The sequence below is a fragment of the Dendrobates tinctorius genome, unplaced genomic scaffold (assembly GCF_039654945.1).
Source record: "Dendrobates tinctorius isolate UK_male_01 unplaced genomic scaffold, ASM3965494v1 ptg000021l, whole genome shotgun sequence".
NCBI classification, from domain to species: domain Eukaryota; kingdom Metazoa; phylum Chordata; class Amphibia; order Anura; family Dendrobatidae; genus Dendrobates; species Dendrobates tinctorius.
Genome location: NW_027361689.1, coordinates 25,673,750 through 25,694,394, shown reverse-complemented (window position 1 = coordinate 25,694,394; position 20,645 = coordinate 25,673,750). Strand labels below are relative to the sequence as shown.

At 47.2% G+C, this 20,645-nt stretch overlaps 1 protein-coding gene across 3 annotated transcripts in view; it reads left to right on the top strand.

The window, feature by feature from the left end:
* NBAS (NBAS subunit of NRZ tethering complex) overlaps window positions 1-20,645 on the top strand; it is an 816,956-nt gene that overhangs the window by 259,979 nt on the left and 536,332 nt on the right. For all 3 annotated transcript variants that reach the window (XM_073568249.1, XM_073568248.1, XM_073568250.1), the window contains exon 28: window positions 13,920-14,042. In XM_073568249.1, coding sequence (XP_073424350.1) covers window positions 13,920-14,042 — 123 coding nt within the window. The remainder of the gene's footprint in view (window positions 1-13,919; window positions 14,043-20,645) is intronic.

Sequence of the window (20,645 nt, the reverse complement as noted above, 5' to 3'; positions counted from 1 at the left end):
ATTCTCTATGTGGAGTGCGGGTGGAAGTCGGTGCCAGAGGCTCCATTATTCTCTATGTGGAGTGCGGCTCTGCGGGTGGAGGTCGGTGCTGGAGGCTCCATTATTCTCTATGTGGAGTGCGGCTCTGCGGGTGGAGGTCGGTGCTGGAGGCTCCATTATTCTCTATGTGGAGTGCGGGTGGAAGTCGGTGCCAGAGGCTCCATTATTCTCTATGTGGAGTGCGGCTCTGCGGGTGGAGGTCGGTGCTGGAGGCTCCATTATTCTCTATGTGGAGTGCGGCTCTGCGGGTGGAGGTCGGTGCTGGAGGCTCCATTATTCTCTATGTGGAGTGCGGCTCTGCAGGTGGAGGTCAGTGCTGGAGGCTCCATTATTCTCTATGTGGAGTGCGGCTCTGCGGGTGGAGGTCGGTGCTGGAGGCTCCATTATTCTCTATGTGGAGTGCGGCTCTGCGGGTGGAGGTCGGTGCTGGAGGCTCCATTATTCTCTATGTGGAGTGTGGCTCTGCGGGTGGAGGTCGGTGCTGGAGGCTCCATTATTCTCTATGTGGAGTGTGGCTCTGCGGGTGGAGGTCGGTGCTGGAGGCTCCATTATTCTCTATGTGGAGTGTGGCTCTGCGGGTGGAGGTCGGTGCTGGAGGCTCCATTATTCTCTATGTGGAGTGTGGCTCTGCGGGTGGAGGTCGGTGCTGGAGGCTCCATTATTCTCTATGTGGAGTGCGGCTCTGCGGGTGGAGGTCGGTGCTGGAGGCTCCATTATTCTCTATGTGGAGTGCGGCTCTGCGGGTGGAGGTCGGTGCTGGAGGCTCCATTATTCTCTATGTGGAGTGGGGCTCTGCGGGTGGAGGTCGGTGCTGGAGGCTCCATTATTCTCTATGTGGAGTGCGGCTCTGCAGGTGGAGGTCAGTGCTGGAGGCTCCATTATTCTCTATGTGGAGTGCGGCTCTGCGGGTGGAGGTCGGTGCTGGAGGCTCCATTATTCTCTATGTGGAGTGCGGCTCTGCAGGTGGAGGTCAGTGCTGGAGGCTCCATTATTCTCTATGTGGAATGCGGCTCTGCAGGTGGAGGTCGGTGCTGGAGGCTCCATTATTCTCTATGTGGAATGCGGCTCTGCGGGTGGAGGTCAGTGCTGGAGGCTCCATTATTCTCTATGTGGAGTGGGGCTCTGCGGGTGGAGGTCGGTGCTGGAGGCTCCATTATTCTCTATGTGGAGTGCGGCTCTGCGGGTGGAGGTCGGTGCTGGAGGCTCCATTATTCTCTATGGGGAGTGCGGCTCTGCGGGTGGAGGTCGGTGCTGGAGGCCCCATTATTCTCTATGTGGAGTGCGGGTGGAAGTCGGTGCCAGAGGCTCCATTATTCTCTATGTGGAGTGCGGCTCTGCGGGTGGAGGTCGGTGCTGGAGGCTCCATTATTCTCTATGTGGAGTGCGGCTCTGCGGGTGGAGGTCGGTGCTGGAGGCTCCATTATTCTCTATGTGGAGTGGGGCTCTGCGGGTGGAGGTCGGTGCTGGAGGCTCCATTATTCTCTATGTGGAGTGCGGCTCTGCAGGTGGAGGTCAGTGCTGGAGGCTCCATTATTCTCTATGTGGAGTGCGGCTCTGCGGGTGGAGGTCGGTGCTGGAGGCTCCATTATTCTCTATGTGGAGTGCGGCTCTGCGGGTGGAGGTCGGTGCTGGAGGCTCCATTATTCTCTATGTGGAGTGTGGCTCTGCGGGTGGAGGTCGGTGCTGGAGGCTCCATTATTCTCTATGTGGAGTGTGGCTCTGCGGGTGGAGGTCGGTGCTGGAGGCTCCATTATTCTCTATGTGGAGTGCGGCTCTGCGGGTGGAGGTCGGTGCTGGAGGCTCCATTATTCTCTATGTGGAGTGCGGCTCTGCGGGTGGAGGTCGGTGCTGGAGGCTCCATTATTCTCTATGTGGAGTGTGGCTCTGCGGGTGGAGGTCGGTGCTGGAGGCTCCATTATTCTCTATGTGGAGTGCGGCTCTGCGGGTGGAGGTCGGTGCTGGAGGCTCCATTATTCTCTATGTGGAGTGCGGCTCTGCGGGTGGAGGTCGGTGCTGGAGGCCCCATTATTCTTTATGTGGAGTGCGGCTCTGTGGGTGGAGGTCGGTGCCGGAGGCTCCATTATTCTCTATGTGGAGTGTGGCTCTGCGGGTGGAGGTCGGTGCTGGAGGCTCCATTATTCTCTATGTGGAGTGTGGCTCTGTGGGTGGAGGTCGGTGCCGGAGGCTCCATTATTCTCTATGTGGAGTGCGGCTCTGCAGGTGGAGGTCGGTGCCGGAGGCTCCATTATTCTCTATGTGGAGTGCGGCTCTGTGGTGGAGGTCGGTGCTGGAGGCTCCATTATTCTCTATGTGGAGTGCGGCTCTGCGGGTGGAGGTCAGTGCTGGAGGCTCCATTATTCTCTATGTGGAATGCGGCTCTGCGGGTGGAGGTCGGTGCTGGAGGCTCCATTATTCTCTATGTGGAGTGCGGCTCTGTGGATGGAGGTCGGTGCTGGAGGCTCCATTATTCTCTATGTGGAGTGTGGCTCTGCGGGTGGAGGTCGGTGCTGGAGGCTCCATTATTCTCTATGTGGAGTGCGGCTCTGCGGGTGGAGGTCAGTGCTGGAGGCTCCATTATTCTCTATGTGGAGTGTGGCTCTGTGGATGGAGGTCGGTGCTGGAGGCTCCATTATTCTCTATGTGGAGTGTGGCTCTGCGGGTCGAGGTAGGTGCTGGAGGCTCCATTATTCTCTATGTGGAGTGCGGCTCTGTGGATGGAGGTCGGTGCTGGAGGCTCCATTCTCTATGTGGAGTGCGGCTCTGCGGGTGGAGGTCAGTACTGGAGGCTCCATTATTCTCTATGTGGAATGCGGCTCTGCGGGTGGAGGTCGGTGCTGGAGGCTCCATTATTCTCTATGTGGAGTGTGGCTCTGCGGGTGGAGGTCAGTGCTGGAGGCTCCATTATTCTCTATGTGGAGTGCGGCTCTGCGGGTGGAGGTCGGTGCCGGAGGCTCCATTATTCTCTATGTGGAGTGCGGCTCTGTGGGTGGAGGTCAGTGCTGGAGGCTCCATTATTCTCTATGTGGAGTGCGGCTCTGCGGGTGGAGGTCAGTGCTGGAGGCTCCATTATTCTCTATGTGGAGTGTGGCTCTGCGGGTGGAGGTCGGTGCTGTAGGCCCCATTATTCTCTATGTGGAGTGCGGCTCTGCGGGTGGAGGTCGGTGCTGGCGGCCCCATTATTCTCTATGTGGAGTGCGGCTCTGCGGGTGGAGGTCGGTGCTGGAGGCCCCATTATTCTCTATGTGGAGTGCGGCTCTGCGGGTGGAGGTCGGTGCTGGCGGCCCCATTATTCTCTATGTGGAGTGCGGCTCTGCGGGTGGAGGTCGGTGCTGGAGGCTCCATTATTCTCTATGTGGAGTGTGGCTCTGTGGATGGAGGTCGGTGTCGGAGGCTCCATTATTCTCTATGTGGAGTGTGGCTCTGCGGGTGGAGGTCGGTGCTGGAGGCTCCATTATTCTCTGTGGAGTGCGGCTCTGCGGGTGGAGGTCGGTGCTGGAGGCCCCATTATTCTTTATGTAGAGTGTGGCTCTGCGGGTGGAGGTCGGTGCTGGAGGCTCCATTATTCTCTATGTGGAGTGGGGCTCTGCGGGTGGAAGTCGGTGCTGGAGGCTCCATTATTCTCTAGAGTGTGGCTCTACGATTCGTGACCCCCGTCACGTGACGAGGGGGGCCCACAGAGTCTGAACTGCCCCGGGCCCTGGCTACCCTTAATCCACCCCTGGACGTCGCCACTGCAGCCAAAACACTGAGAGGGGAGCAATGCCGGAGAGCAAAGAATTCTGGCAGCTGCTCTCTCGCAGAATACACAGGAGCGTTTAGCAGAGAGGAGCGTTCCTGTGTATGGGGGAATCAGGAGAGATGCCTATCGGCCAAAAGATTCTCTGTGCACTCCGGAGGACCCAAGAGAAATAGCTTTCTGCGCTGCTTGTCAGAAAAGGAGCAGATTGTTCACAATAGCATGACGGTGTAGCTGAGAAGATTCCTAATATAGGAGGAATTAGAAGCAACCACTTTGACAGCTGCCAGAGGGAGAAGGAGACTGATCTGTCCAGTTCCAGCCCAACCATTAGCATAAAACCTTTGCAGCAGAAAGTGAGGCACAGTGAGCTGCCAGAGGGGGAAGCAGACCTCCTGTCTCATTTCCTGCTTCCTCCTTCCCCTGCAGCACAGATTCCTTGCAGCAGAATGTGGTTCAGCCTTCTTTTTTCTAATTTTTCTTTTTGAATTAAATAAAAAAAATTCAGAAGTTTGAAAAATGTCTTTTAAGCAAAGCTGTAAATGACACTGTATTGGGCATAACAGCCTTGTTCATTGACGCTGCTGACTTACTATTTGCAAAAAATATTTGTTATAGATTCAGTGATAAACTCTACCCGCAAGAAAATGAATCAAATCCTAAATATCATCTTTTTCATTAAAGTTTGTGGCAAGGCTCGAGGAAGCCGGATGTCTGATACTAATAGATGTCTGATAGCGGTATGAGCAGGGCCGGGACGTCTACTCATCCTTCATTCTGCCTTTTTACATCAAAATCTCGGCTCGCGATGTGAAGCAGACCTCGTCCTTGTCAGATGACATCAAAATATTTTCCAGTGTACTGTCAAATTGTTAAAAGTTCTTCTTATTTCTTAGTATATATCTGTTTGGGATGGCTGGACAAGTAACATATCCACTATTACAAGCTTCCCCAGGAATTCACGCTTTGCTCTTCCATGACTCCTGAATGACAAAACCACCTAGTGTTTAAGTGATTCCTCTTCATCTCCTTCATTCCCACATACATTTCAAGATTTTTTATTAAATATTCTCCACCTAAGTGTGAAAATGAGTTTGGGCTCTTCTGCATAGAACCAAATCACAATCCCATAGGACTCCTATGATTAGAACCTGCACCCAAAAATGCCTGCGAGAGCAGAATAGTCTCCTGAACAAAATCGTACAAGTCTCCAGTCAGATGCAACGGATGGTTAGTTGGACGTGTGATCTGTCGTGGTTTCTGTATCTGGTTGCTGGCAGTGATTTTACAGCATGCTCGATCATTTTGGTGTTCTTTCTCCAGGGAGGAATACTTACCCTTCCTTACTTCTCATTCCTTCATGTCTAATCTTCCTTACTTCTCTTCATTCCTTTTCTTTCTACTTAACTTGCTAACTTTTTTCACAGATACCAACCAACAGATACGTTTTCTTGCTCCCTAACCTTTTTTTTCCATGTCATTGTCTCTCCTTTCTCAGATTTTCCGCTTTCTAATTTCTTTTCCTCCTTTTATTTTTAAGTTCCTTCCCTGTTGTCTGTTCTCACCTCTTGTGTTCGTTCTCCTGTCTTCTGCCTGCTCTCGCCCCTTCTCTCGGCGCCTGTTTTCGGCCCCCTTCTCTCGGCGCCTGTTTTCGGCCCCCTTCTCTCGGCGCCTGTTTTCGGCCCCCTTCTCTCGGCGCCTGTTTTCGGCCCCCTTCTCTCGGCGCCTGTTTTCGGCCCCCTTCTCTCGGCGCCTGTTTTCGGCCCCCTTCTCTCGGCGCCTGTTTTCGGCCCCCTTCTCTCGGCGCCTGTTTTCGGCCCCCTTCTCTCGGCGCCTGTTTTCGGCCCCCTTCTCTCGGCGCCTGTTTTCGGCCCCCTTCTCTCGGCGCCTGTTTTCGGCCCCCTTCTCTCGGCGCCTGTTTTCGGCCCCCTTCTCTCGGCGCCTGTTTTCGGCCCCCTTCTCTCGGCGCCTGTTTTCGGCCCCCTTCTCTCGGCGCCTGTTTTCGGCCCCCTTCTCTCGGCGCCTGTTTTCGGCCCCCTTCTCTCGGCGCCTGTTTTCGGCCCCCTTCTCTCGGCGCCTGTTTTCGGCCCCCTTCTCTCGGCGCCTGTTTTCGGCCCCCTTCTCTCGGCGCCTGTTTTCGGCCCCCTTCTCTCGGCGCCTGTTTTCGGCCCCCTTCTCTCGGCGCCTGTTTTCGGCCCCCTTCTCTCGGCGCCTGTTTTCGGCCCCCTTCTCTCGGCGCCTGTTTTCGGCCCCCTTCTCTCGGCGCCTGTTTTCGGCCCCCTTCTCTCGGCGCCTGTTTTCGGCCCCCTTCTCTCGGCGCCTGTTTTCGGCCCCCTTCTCTCGGCGCCTGTTTTCGGCCCCCTTCTCTCGGCGCCTGTTTTCGGCCCCCTTCTCTCGGCGCCTGTTTTCGGCCCCCTTCTCTCGGCGCCTGTTTTCGGCCCCCTTCTCTCGGCGCCTGTTTTCGGCCCCCTTCTCTCGGCGCCTGTTTTCGGCCCCCTTCTCTCGGCGCCTGTTTTCGGCCCCCTTCTCTCGGCGCCTGTTTTCGGCCCCCTTCTCTCGGCGCCTGTTTTCGGCCCCCTTCTCTCGGCGCCTGTTTTCGGCCCCCTTCTCTCGGCGCCTGTTTTCGGCCCCCTTCTCTCGGCGCCTGTTTTCGGCCCCCTTCTCTCGGCGCCTGTTTTCGGCCCCCTTCTCTCGGCGCCTGTTTTCGGCCCCCTTCTCTCGGCGCCTGTTTTCGGCCCCCTTCTCTCGGCGCCTGTTTTCGGCCCCCTTCTCTCGGCGCCTGTTTTCGGCCCCCTTCTCTCGGCGCCTGTTTTCGGCCCCCTTCTCTCGGCGCCTGTTTTCGGCCCCCTTCTCTCGGCGCCTGTTCTCGGCCCCCTTCTCTCGGCGCCTGTTTTCGGCCCCCTTCTCTCGGCGCCTGTTCTCGCCCCCCCTTTGTCTGTATTCTCCCCCCTCAGTGCCCATTTTCTCCCACCCTCTCCATGCCTGCTCGACCTTCCAAAGCCCACTGTTCCCCGTCTGTTCTTTTGCCTCCTAACTAATTTTCTTTCCGGGCTCACTTCATTCTAGAACCTTTTTTAATATCCTTTCCTCTTTCCCCTTCCCGTCGGAGATATTTGTCTGCTCAGCCAAATGACCTACACCCGGCAGCCCCTATATCCATCCATCTGTTAAGTGTGTGATCACCTCCATCCACAGTGGACGCTTACTTGTAGGCTGTGCCCATATTCATGTCGCCCAAACAAGACTGATATCCTCAATCTTGTGATGTCTCATGATGCATAAATGACTTGAAATGCTGAATTTTGGGATTTTTTTTTTGTTGGACCCTCACAGTTGCGACTTACAAGGGTCTAAGTGATTCCTGCACTGACAAAGTAAAGTTAGCCAAGGATCAGTGATACTCTCATTAGGTTAGGGGAAGGAGCGATGTCTCTGGGCCTCACAATCCTCTCCCTCTGTATTGTACATGATGGTTTTCTTCCTTCCGGTGGATTTCTCTTACACGATCATTTACTTTATAATCTGTTTTTATTCATAACTTTATTTTGCTGGTCTTCTGGCAGCTTTCCTTGTGGTAAGTGCAGGTGGTGGGAATGAAGTCACTTTATTAAATGTACAGCTTCATTATCTAGTTACAGCAGATGGATGGATTAGCTCGGTGGTTAAACGCCCGTCTGAATAACAATGACACTTGGAGACTTGCTGGAGATTCTCATCTGTATCCTCCCGTCGTCTCCTCCTGACCTTGAAGAAGTTGCTTTGTGTCCCAGGTGCCCAGGTGACATTGGAAGATCTTCCGCAAAGACGGCACTTAAATACATGGCTGCTATTATTCTTGCTGTATCTTCTGCTAGATCTTCCTTTGTTTCTTTTGTGTAAAGACCCTCATACTCATTATAGGTATCAGCTGAGTCCCCCATAAATAGAGAACACAGGAGCGCTCGGCCAATGGCTCCTTTGAGCCCTAAAAAGAATCAGCTGTCAGAAATTGAACATGCCAAGGGGTACAACAGCGTGGATTGTTGGGGAATGTCCAGTTGCATCTTCAGTAATGACTCTGTCGACTGAAAACTATAATTTTGAAAGTCTTTATTTTCCACTCTTTTAACATATGGAACCATTAGAATCCATAAGAATCATTAATGTCCATTGAAGCCAGGTCAATGTCTGACTTTAGAGAAATGTATAGTACCGTTTTCTTCAGACTATGATGCATTTTTTCACAAAAAAAAAGCTTGTTAAAAAGTCTGTGCGTCTTATATTCCGAAGGCAACGTCCTGTGATGGAGGCGAACACGGACACCACGTCCTTCCCGACCACAGAGAGAGCTGCCGTACAGAATTTTTTACTCTTGAAGAGTCGTATCGTAGTTAAACCCAAGTACGAAAATCGGAACCAAACTTCGGGTGCAAAAGTAGTGAATGCAAATATTTCTCATTAACAAAACACTAATCCTAAAAATATGCTTTATTATTGAACGTTAAAACCATAAACACACGAAAAACGCCACGCAAAGTATTTGCCGATCCAAATTCGAACTCTAATCACACAGATGAATAGGATAAGGGGATCGGTGGCCCAATTGCCCCTGTATGGCCCTTTGAATGCAAATATTGCCATTCGACAGAGTCAAAGGCTTTACATACATCCAGGGACATAACAAAACCCCGGGAGCTGGATCATCACGTGTAGTGGCCATGTCTAAGAATCACTGTTGCGTGTTAATGTCTCTCGCTTTACCTGGATGGAATCCAGTTTGGTCAGGATGTAATAATGATGACCGAAACTAACTCAATCTCAAAGTGAGCATTTTAGCTAGAATTTTAAGCTCTGTGGTAAGTAACAAAATAGGGCGATAAGAATCTGAAGACATTGGGGTCCTTCCCTGGCTTCAGGAAGACCACTACCAGCGCCTCCCTCATAGTCAAGGAGCTCTCCACACTTAATAATTGTCTCATAGAGCTCAAACAAATGATGTTCAACCAAATTACAGTTAGTCTTGTACCAATCCCCTACAAACCATCGGTTCCAGGAGTTTTCCCAGAAAGTAGTGCTTTATTATCATCTTCTATCTCCTCTTCACTAATCGGGGCATCTAGTGCCTCTGATTACTTATGGGACAAGCACCAAAGGGAGACCTGATAGAAAGGAGTCTGCCACCTGGGAGTCATGGTCTCATTTGGAAGTGGACAAATATCCAAAAAATCTCATTAATCACATGTGGGTCATTATGCAGTAACCCAATTGGATTCTTAATACACAGAGTGGATGCAGGAGGCTGCTGTGCATGAGTCAAGTAAGCCAATATCTTTTTATCATTTTTATCCTTGACCTCAAAAATAGCATCCTCCTCTGTCAACAGTTGCTTTTGAATCTGCTTCTTGGCCAAAATAAGTAATTCTTTCCTTGCCTGGGCCCATGGTTGCTTACCCGAGGGCTGGGGAACACAAATCTATGCCTGCTCTGCTCTGGTCCTCAATAGTCAGAGACATCTCCCTATCTCTAAGAACGCGTCTCCCTTCTAATAGTTGCCTTATAGTCATCCCATGTGACTGAGTTTGGGTGATCAGTATTGTGAGCCCAGAAGTGAACATGTGCAGTATGAATTTCCTCAGAGACTGCCAAGGAATCGAGCCAGGCAGGATGCATACAGTGGGGGAAAAAAAGTATTTAGTCAGCCACCAATTGTGCAAGTTCTCCCACTTAGGAAGATGAGAGAGGCCTGTAATTGACATCACAGGTAGACCACAACTATGAGAGTCACAATGAGAAAACAAATCCAGAAAATTACCTTGTCTGTTTTGGCAAGATTTATTTAGGCCAGATCTATTGTGGAAGAGGACTTATGTGCAGTTGGATAATAAGAAAACACCTGTTTTTCGGCTACTTCCAATGCCATAAGTCCGATAATTGAAGAGCTACAGTCTTTCTGCCAAACCTGAGAGCAAATATAAATTAAAAGTCCCAAATCCATGACTCTAGAGTAAAGGTAGATAAAGGTTAAAGCTATAAGGATTTGGTTAGATAACCCTGATGTGTGCACCCACTGGAGCTCTTTATAACCTCCACACAGCCATCAGTAAAGAAGCTGGAATGGTGGGAGCTTTTTACCTTCATCATTCTCGCGTTGAGTGCGAGGAGCAGCTTCAACCCACATCAGCGCATTGGCAGGAGATGTGAAGAAATTGGTAGGTTTCCCATCCATGACTCTTGCTTCTCAGGGACTAACTGTTACGATCCGTTTTTGGACCTGTGTCAGTGTGGGCTTCTCATATATAAACCTTTTTCCTTTCTGGCCCTCGGGGTTTTTTGCCCCCCATGGCCGCTGGTGTTACTACAAGTTTAGTGAGTCTGCTGGTGGGCTTTTCCCCCCAGTGGCCACTGGTGTTTCTACAACTTTAGTGAGTCTGCTGGTGGGTTTTTCCCCCAGTGACTGGTGTTACTGCATTGTATTATCTATGCAGGAGGGTGCCCCTCCCACCTCCCTTTATATGGTGCTACAGCTCTGTTGGTAATACAGGTCATTTGGAAGCCAAGCTATCTTGAGCAGTGGTGTTTGCAGCAGATCTTGAGCAGTGGTTTTCCTGCTGGAAGCTGTGTTCGGGTGCCTTACTCTGCGGTCCAGTGCATGACTGCAGAGGAAGCTAAGTGGTGTTTGTTTTTCCCTGTCTATTATTTTCCTTTGTGTTTTATTAGTATAGCGGTGGGACCAGTGTCCGCACTTGCCAGTTCCCTAGTAAGGGATAGATGCAGGGCAAGTGAGGGACTGAGGTATCCTGGTCGGCGGCAGGTTGAAAGAACCTATATAGGGAGCATGAGAGTTCAGGGCACTTCCTTAGGAGAGTGCAGGAGGTGTCCATTTTCCCGTTCCCTATTTGCAGGGCCCACCGTTGTAATTGTGTCCCCGGTGTCCCCTTGTTTGTCTTTGTTGGTTTTGTGACCAACCGATCGTCGGGTCGCGTCGCGCAGGGCCGGTCGCCCCATGACAATAACATAAAGTATTTATACCCTTTCTCCCGCAGGTTGGGCCGGACTTCAGCAAATTGAGTATATTGTTTTATTACAGCAGCTGAGAAATCTGGGTAGAAAGGAAACCAGATTGTTGTATAGCACCTCACTCTTAAGGAGGATAGCCCTGAATATGGAATGTCTATCATGATAATGCAATAGTTGGGCCAGTAATGGCCTACAAGGGATACCGGGAGGGCCTGGTTGTGTGGGAACTCTACTCTCTCAATGGTAAAAAATGGTGAGAAGACTTCTGCACCCAACCGATCCTTCAACCAGTTTTCCATTAAGGATACAAGTCCTGCTGAAGGTCGTCCACTTTAGTTACCAACATGGCTTCACAGCTATTGATAGCGGACAGAATCTGGGCAAATGTTTGTTTTGTTTCTTCTCTGTAGTAGCCATAGTAATATGAAGCTGCACTGATTCCTTAGCTCCAGTGAGAGATTACAGTCAGGATGGCAGGTTTATCTCCGGATGAGAGGACAGGGAGATCAGGAGAGCAGAAAGATGCGTCCTCTCAGGCAGCCTTCAGACCACTCCCCGGCTAAAAACTTTTTAAAGGGATTAGTGATGAGTGAATGTGCTGGGTTAAGGTGTTATCTGAGCATGCTCATGTGTTACCAGAGTGACTTCGGTGTGCTCAAGTAATGTATTTGAATCACCGTGGCTGCATGTCTTGTGGCTGTTAGACAGCAGCAACACAACCAGGGATTTCCTGTTTGTTAGGTAATCCCTGCTTAAGTTGCAGCTAACAGCGGTGAGACATGCCACTGAGGGGACTCGAACATAGCACACGAGCATGCTCAGATAACACCTTATCCCAGCACGTTCGCTCATCACTAAAAGGGATCCTTGATGGTCCTCCAAACTGCCCCCATTACACTCTAGAGCCATATTTTTGCATTCTGTTGTTGTCCAAGCCCAACCTTTATTTGTATACTGAAACAACTTTTATGTTCGCATTTGCCAAATGCAAATGACCAAGGATTAGTCCAGCCGGGTGTTGCCTTCCCATTGTGGTATGGACTTGGTATTTGTAATTGCTCCCCCTCCGGGAATGATTGAACTCCTTCCCTGCTATTCAAGTCGTTGCAGCACTCCTGCAATTTTCGCGCATGTGCTCAACATCTCTTGAGCATCCCTACAGCCTATTCTCTGCGTATGCTCAGGAATTGACATCCAGAGGAAACATCTCGCGTATACTCAAAATTCACAGCAGTACTGGAATGTCTCGGAAAGAGTAGAACGTCAGTCAAACACTGAGGACTTGACCGCAGGTGCTGAAACCGGACTGGTTTGGGGGAAGGGTTGTTCCTCCAACTTCTGGTAAAGGGGTTTGAAGGACCCCCGTTGTACCAAAAGGTGGGTTTGTTCATAGACCCTCTACCGTGTGTCCTCGATATATCCAGTGAATGTCATAAAAAAGTTCAAGTAGGCCTACCTCTTTAAAACACAAAAGATGTATGTTGAGTGGACTGTTTTTTTTTTTCTCTTTTTTTATATAGGTTTTAAGCATATAGGTTATTTTTTTAGTTGCTTTTTTCTGTCTTTTTTATAGGCTTTAAGTATATTGGGCTTTTAGTCTGCTTTTAGACTTTAAGCATATTTTTTCTAATTTTGTTTATGGGTTTTAAGTGTGTATGTGTGTGTGTGTGTGTATGTGTATATATATATATATATATATATATATATATATATATGTATGTATGTATGTGTATATATATATATATATATATATATATATATATATATATATATATACACTCACTGGCCACTTTATTAGGTACACCTGTCCAACTGTGTGTTAAGACTTAATTTCTAATCAGCCAATCACATGGCGGCAACTCAGTGCATTTAGGCATGTAGACATGGTCAAGACAATCTCCTGCAGTTCAAACCGAGCATCAGTATGGGGAAGAAAGGTGATTTGAGTGCCTTTGAACGTGGCATGATTGTTGGTGCCAGAAGGGCTGGTCTGAGAATTTCAGAAACTGCTGATCTACTGGGATTTTCACGCACAACCATCTCTAGGGTTTACAGAGAATGGTCCGAAAAAGAAAAAAAAACCAGGGGGCGGCAGTTCTGTGGCCGGAAATGCCATGTTGATGCCAGAGGTCAGAGGAGAATGGGCAGACTGGTTCGAGCTGATAGAAAGGCAACAGTGACTCAAATTGCCACCCGTTACAACCAAGGTAGGCAGAAGAGCATCTCTGAACGCACAGTGCGTCGAACTTTGAGGCAGATGGGCTACAGCAGCAGAAGACCACACTGGGTACCACTCCTCTCAGCTAAGAACAGGAAACTGAGGCTACAATTTGCACAAGCTCATCGAAATTGGACAGTAGAAGATTGGAAAAACGTTGCCTGGTCTGATGAGTCTCGATTTCTGCTGCGACATTCGGATGGTAGGGTCAGAATTTGGCGTAAACAACATGAAAGCATGGATCCATCCTGCGTTGTATCAACGGTTCAGGCTGGTGGTGGTGGTGTCATGGTGTGGGGAATTTTTTCTGGGCACTCTTTGGGCCCCTTGGTACCAATTGAGCATCGTTGCAACGCCACAGCCTACCTGAGTATTGTTGCTGACCATGTCCATCTCTTTATGACCACAATGTACCCAACATCTGATGGCTACTTTCAGCAGGATAATGCGCCATGTCATAAAGCTCGAATCATCTCAGATTGGTTTCTTGAACATGACAATGAGTTTACTGTACTCAAATGGCCTCCTCAGTCACCAGATCTCAATCCAATAGAGCATCTTTGGGATGTGGTGGAACGGGAGATTCGCATCAGGGATGTGCAGCCGACAAATCTGCGCCAACTGTGTGATGCCATCATGTCAATATGGTCCAAAATCTCTGAGGAATGCTTCCAGCACCTTGTTGAATCTCTGCCACGAAGAATTGAGGCAGTTCTGAAGGCAAAAGGGGGTCCAACCCCTTACTAGCATGGTGTACCTAATAAAGTGGCCAGTGAGTGTATATTATAATTTCTGGCGTCAATGATTTCATGTAGCATTGCAAACATATTAGAATACTTTGTGAAGTAACCTGTTAATTGATTGTGACTTTCATAAATTGATGGCTGCCAATGTCTATTAGTGATCATGTAATGCTGCTTGTATTGACAGCGTGTCTGAGATCCTGGAGAAGCACGGACTGCAGAAACCCATTTCGTTTGTGAAGGAAACACAGTCCAGTTTAGATGAAGCTCGCAAGCTGATCATAAGGCTTACCCGGCACACTGGTCGCAAGTAAGGTTCTTCGTGTTAGGCTTAATGTAACTGCATCTTATTTTGTATTCTGAGTGCAGATAACCCTGGAGAAATTGACGTCCGGTTGTTGTTAGTTCCCTTGTTAATTGGGATTTGGGTAAAGCAGTGACATATCCGGACTGCTGGCTGGTCCGGCATACAGACCACGGAGCACCTCTGCCAGTGTGGCCAGCACTTCCGCAGACAGTGCACCAAATGGTTGGTGCGTTTTGTCACACGCTGCTGCATCAAGTTTCAGCCCAGTTTATCATGGGCTTTCGACATTTTTACTGTTGACTTGAGTGTGTATTTGGCCTAAAGTGTTACACCGGCCACTGAAAATTAGGTGGCAAAAAGTAGACAAACAAGAAATGACGTACAGGGAGACCCAAGTGCTAGAACTGCAGATTTTAGAATTCCTTGTGATAAATTCAGCACATTTTAGACTGTCTAAATATTGGACTGGATTAGTAAATTTGTCCCAATATTGAAGGAGAACACAAAGGGTGCGCTTTATTACTCACCATTATACTCAGATGACAATCACTGCTATCAGTCTTCATTTCACTCATGGCCCAGGTTCTCAGCTCACATCAGCATATTTAGTTTTATTATTACATTTTTTTTTTGTGTTTCTAGCTTTTTTTACTCTGCAATTTTGAAAACCCCACATTAAAGTAAAGGGAATTCTACACTTGTTATAATTTTTTTTGCACCTGGTGTAAATGCCACTGTTCTCCTGAATCCGGTGTTGTCTTTCTTTCGTTCCTGCGCCTCTCTGTTCCTGAGATAGGGTCCTCTTTTCATAACCAGTGTTAGTCAAGTGGGCTTGGTCCTGAACTCTTCTCTGTGGGCGTCTTCTTAAGGACCGCACCCGAAGGGGCAGTATCTTAGGAACGGGAAGGTGCAGGAACAAAAGGAAAAACACGATTCGGGAGAATAAAGACATTTGTAAAGTAAATATTTATGGAATGAGACAGGTCCTCCTTAATGGCCCCATTTAAAATCAACGGGACCTGTTTATAAATGAATCTGGTAATAGTATTGTGAACATAGAGCCTAAAGGTGAATATACACATTAGACAGAAGCAGGCTGATGGCTCAACGGCTGGTAAATGAATGGTCGTTTAACAGGGCTGAGAAGTCGGTAAGCCAAACCTCTGACTCCGACTCCTCAATTTCCATGACACCGACTCCACCACAATGGGCTCTGACTCCACGACTCAGACTCCACAGCCCTGTTTATCTGCTTTGCTCCTGTGCAGCCATAGCCACTTAAAAGATCTTTTTGGACATCTCAGTCATTCAGACAAACCGTGCATATTCCATGACATTGGGTGAAGGACATTCCATCTTTTTGGAACCAGTCACGGAAAGATTGTTACTGAACTAGCAGATACGGCCGATGGCTATAATGAAGCTGTTTTGTGTACTCCCAGCACCAAAGTCACAGCTCATAAACCATTAACAGGTAGCGGAAGAAATACTGATGCCTGAAGGGATCAAATCTACAAAATCACAGAATGTATTTTTGCCTTCTTCAGGAGGCCGGCATCGCCCATGGTTTTATGGTCATTTAGATGGTATCTAGTAAAATCCATATCTGCTTTAAACCACCAATAAGTTACAGGGATTTTTCCATGTTCTAAAGTGATGGCTTATGGCTAGGACCTGATGGCTTTTTTATTGATAGATGGGCTCACCAAACAATCCTTAGAACAAATTTGGCGCATTGCTTTTGTTTTGATTTGTACTTATATAAGTTTTTCTTGCACGTTAGGAAGCCTGGGCATCGTGGTCCATCTAATCCCCATTCCGCAGCCCCTTTCCCAGTATATGTGAGAGTTAGAGTCTGGACCACAACTAATAGGAAATAGATGGTGTATCCTAGTGACATCCCATCACATTATATTAAGTTTCCATCCAATCCTTCTTCCAATACATCTGGCTCACTCCGGCTTCATTTACTTTGCACATTTTTCATTCCAAAGTTGCTCTACTTCAGCAACCTAGTACCCAACCACAGGTTAGAGTGGCCGAGAGGCAGCGTTGGACTGGCCCGCCAAAGAACTGGAGGACTCTCTGGTGGGCCCTGGATTCCCCTTCAGGGGTTGTCTATAGTGCAAACCTTGCAGATCCTATGGGACTCTTGAGTGGAAGATAACCTGGCACTACCATCTGGATATCAACAGTATCTGAGCAATCTCAAGTACTGCTTAGATAAATCCCAAATTCCATTTCATTGGTGTGTGTAATATATCTGTATATTTGTGTATATAATATATATGCACACACAGCCTTAAAGTATTCATACCCCGTTAACTTTTCCCGCATTTTTACACGGTACACCCACAAATTTAAATGCATCTTATTGGGATTTTCTGTGATATATCAACATAAAGTAGCACGTTAAGGGTGAAGAAAATTATGCATGGTATTCTAAATAGTTTAAAAAATATAAATCTGAAAATTGATGTTCCCCATCTAGTCAGATACCTCTAAATAAAATACTGAGTGACCAGTTGCCTCCATAAGTCACATAATTAGTAAATTGAGTCCACTTGTGTAATTTATTTTCAGTATAACTACAGCTGTTCTGTGTAGAGCTCAGAGATTTGTTTGAGAACATTAGGGATCAAACTGCATCAGGAAAACCAAGGCACACACCAGACAGGTCAGGGATAAAGTTGTGGAGAAGAGTAAAACAGGGTTAGGTAATCAAAAATAGCCCAATCTCTGAACATCTCAGTAGTGCTGTTCAATTGATCATCCAAAAATGGAAGGAGTATGGTACAACTGCAAACCTACCAAGACATGGACGTCCACCTAAACTGACATCCCAATCAAGGAGAGCTCTAATTAGAGAAGCAGCCAAGAGGCCCATGGTCATTCTGGAGGAGCTGTAGAGAGCCTTGGATCAGATGGGAGAATTTGTCCACAGGACAACTATTAATTGTGTACACCACAAATCTGCTGTTTATGGAAGAGTGGCAAGAAGAAAGCCATACGAAGTCCCGTTTGAAATTTTCAAAAAGCTATGAGGAGATGAAGGAACGTGGAAAAAGATGAGCCCAAATTAATTTTTTGGGGAATAAATGCAAAACGCTGTGTGTGCTGGAAAAGTAACACTGCACATCATCCTGAAAAAACACCATCCCTGACATCACACATGGTGGTGTCAACATCATGCTATGGGGAGGCCTTTCTTCCACAGGCATAGCGAAGCTGGTCAGAGTTCATGGGAGGATGAATGGCGCTAAGTACAGGGAGGAAAAGCTATTCGAGACTGCAAAAGACTTGACACCGCAGCCTGCGTTCATCTTCCAGCAGAACAACAGCCTTAAACATACTGCCAGAGCTACAAAGTTTAGATCAAAGCATATTCATGTGTATCAATGGCCCCATCACAGTCCTGACTTAAATCTCATTGAGAATCCGTTGAAAGACTTGAAAATTGCTGATCGATGTCTCCATCCAATCTCACTGAGCGAGAGACAGTGTGCAAAGAAGAATGGGCAACAATGTCACCTCAAATGGGCAAAACTGGTAGAGACAGACCCCAAAAAGCATGTAGCAGTAACTGCAGCGAAAGGTGGTCCTCCAAAATATGGACTATGGGGGGCTGAATACAAATGCACCTCACAATATTCTGTGTCATTTCCGTAACACTTCACAGAAAGTTGCTACTTAGTGTTGACATAAAATCCCAATAAAATACATCTAAATTTGTGGGTGTAATGTGAAAAAATGTTGTAAAGTTCACAGGGTATGAATACTTTTTCAAGGCAGTGTATTTTTTTTTTCTCCATTTTGTTATCCTGAGTAAACCTTGTTTTATTGTTGGCCTTTCTGCCTGTGTCGACTTTCACTACATATCCCATGTATTATGTATACAATCAGCAATCAATACCTTCTAAATGAAACATTTCTCAGAAGTAAAAACACGGCCTCTTAACTTTGCAAGAAACCTTCCCTGGGACTTCTCCAATGCATTGTACATTTACAGGCCGAATAACCCGCTGACCCAAGTACAATCCCCTTCTGATAAAGCCCAGGTGAAAGTGAAGCCGCCGGGTCCTTTTATTGCCGATATCAGTGATATAATGGCTGGACAGAAACAGGTAATTACAACTCCCAATCAATAGTCTAATCTAGGAGAATGATATCCCCTAAACGGGAAGCAAATCCTCCAAGGTTGGAGAAAGACGAATGGCATTGTGTGCTTCTAATCACAAAAGCCAGATAATAAATAATGAAGCAGATTGTAAGAGCCGGATAAGCTAAAAATAAGGCTGCACGTTATCAGAGGGGATCTGTAGGATTGGAATAATCGCTATCGAGAAAGACAAGTTATTGACATTAAAAGGGGTGTCCGGAATGAGAAAAACATGGCTGCCATGTTCTAGAAGCAGCACCACCCTGTCCATTTGTTGTATCTGGTTTTGCAGCTGAGTTCTATTAGAGGGAACCTGTGACTATTATTTTGTCCTTAAAATTAGTGGTAGGGCTGTATAGTTCACGGAACAACTAAAAATTGCTGTGTTAAAACCGATACAGCCATCCACTATTTTTTATAGTGAAATCCTCCTGACTGTTTTAGAGGGAAACTGTTTGTAGCAATGACTCTTCTAAGCCGTCTACATGGGCATGTAGGTCATAGAAAGCTGAATAAAATGATACCTTAATGTCTGCGTTCCAATAAATGATTCCTGAGAAATCAATGTTTCTGCCAATATGTAAATGAGCTGTTAAGATCTTTGGGCCGGACTTAGCTCTACCTAAGAATCTGCCTCCAGAGCTTATTTTAAATGAAAGGGAGCGATACTAGTGTGAGACATGTAGATCAGGAGAGCAGAATGTCAGTCATTATATGTCTCACACTGGTAAAGCCTCCTTTTGATTTAATACAAGCTCTGGAGGCAGATTCTCAGGGAGATCTATGTCCGGCCCATAGATCTTAACAGCTTATTTACATATTAAGAAAAACGTGAATTTCTCTGGAATAAGACATCAGATTGCAGATATCAAGGTGTCATTTTTTTCAGCGACCTATAACCTACATGTCGATATAGACGGTTTAGGAGGGTTGATTCTACTTACAGGTTCCCTTTAAGACAAATAGGACTGAACTGCAATACCACACGCAACCTGTGGACTGGTGTGGCACTGTATTTAAAGAAGGAGCCATGATTTTCTAGCCCTGCAGATCCATCCACTGTTACCGTTTTGTCACGAATAGCCCTCTGCTCCCCCCTATCGCAAGTACAATTACACAATTGACCGACTATTAACTGAGGAGGTTATGGCTGTTTCCACTAGTTGAAAATGTATATTTCATCAATATCGGTTTGACATATATTCCAATATTCATATCTGACCATGGAAGCCGGAGTGTCTACAATCTGTGCCTGGGAGGGCATCCTTCTAGTCCTCTGATAAACGCATGTCGTCCTTGTTATCTGGATCCCTGAGAAGACTATATATTGGCACTGTCTTCTAAAGGAGCTTGAATGGTTAGCTCTCCTTAGCTTAACTAGTTTTAATTACTTTTTCTCTCCCTAGTTAGAACTAGCCTCCTCGTCCCCATGTGTCCAAAGTGTCAGCACTTTGCCCCTGATGGTCTATGTGAGTGGGGAGTGACATCCCTCGAGATGTCTTATGGATTTTAATCTTTCTCTGATACATTCATTAAAGGTTCGTTTTAAGAATAGGGAATCTTGTAAAATAAAAAATATCTATTACTTACCCATTAACTTGCAGTCCCAGTCTTGCAGTGATGGCTTCGGATACATCATTAATCCCGACCACTGCGGCACCCAGACTTTAAGTTCAACATGAGCACATACGAAATCAGACCTTTTCATCTATCCTTCATTTTCAATCCACCCATTTTTAGAGTTTCCTTTACTTGTAAATGTTTTTTTTGAGATGAGGTTGTTTACCAAGGCCTTGCAGTTTGGACATTGGCTCCAATCTTGGTAAGCATTACTTCCTAAATGCCCTCACAAACATTACATGAAAAGGGACCATCAACGATCCTATTTCCGTGCTGTTCATCAGCTGAGAAAAAATATCCAACCCCCCCCCCTCCGTGTTTTTAATGATCACAAACATGCGCAGCTGGTCGACCGCCTGTCGAAATGATCATTCGTTTCACAGGCGCTCAAGATCCTCCTAAATCGACAATTTTCGTTCAGCTTTAATGTATGTGTTCCCTAAGCTGAGTCAAGTTTTTAGTTTTGATGAGAATTGGGGCATGAAGTCAGGACTTCTCTGGTGACCTTGTTTGCCTTGGCCAACCATGGGCAACTTTTAATTTCCATATCAAGGATCTTCAGAGTCAAACTTACAAGAGCTGGTGAACCTTGTACTTGGCCAACCATGCCCTGAGCCATTGAGAAGTGGAAGGTCACCAATAAAGTAAACATTGAGGGTATCTGTTGCCGGCGGTGAACTTTTCCACTTTACCTACCAATTGGCAAAGTGTATGCTAAATTTATGTAGCCAATTTGGATGGTTTTGCATTTTTATACGAAAGTGTTATATTATTCTGAATTGTCTGATGATCCTATATGCATTGCTTCAGCTTTGGTTCCCACCTTT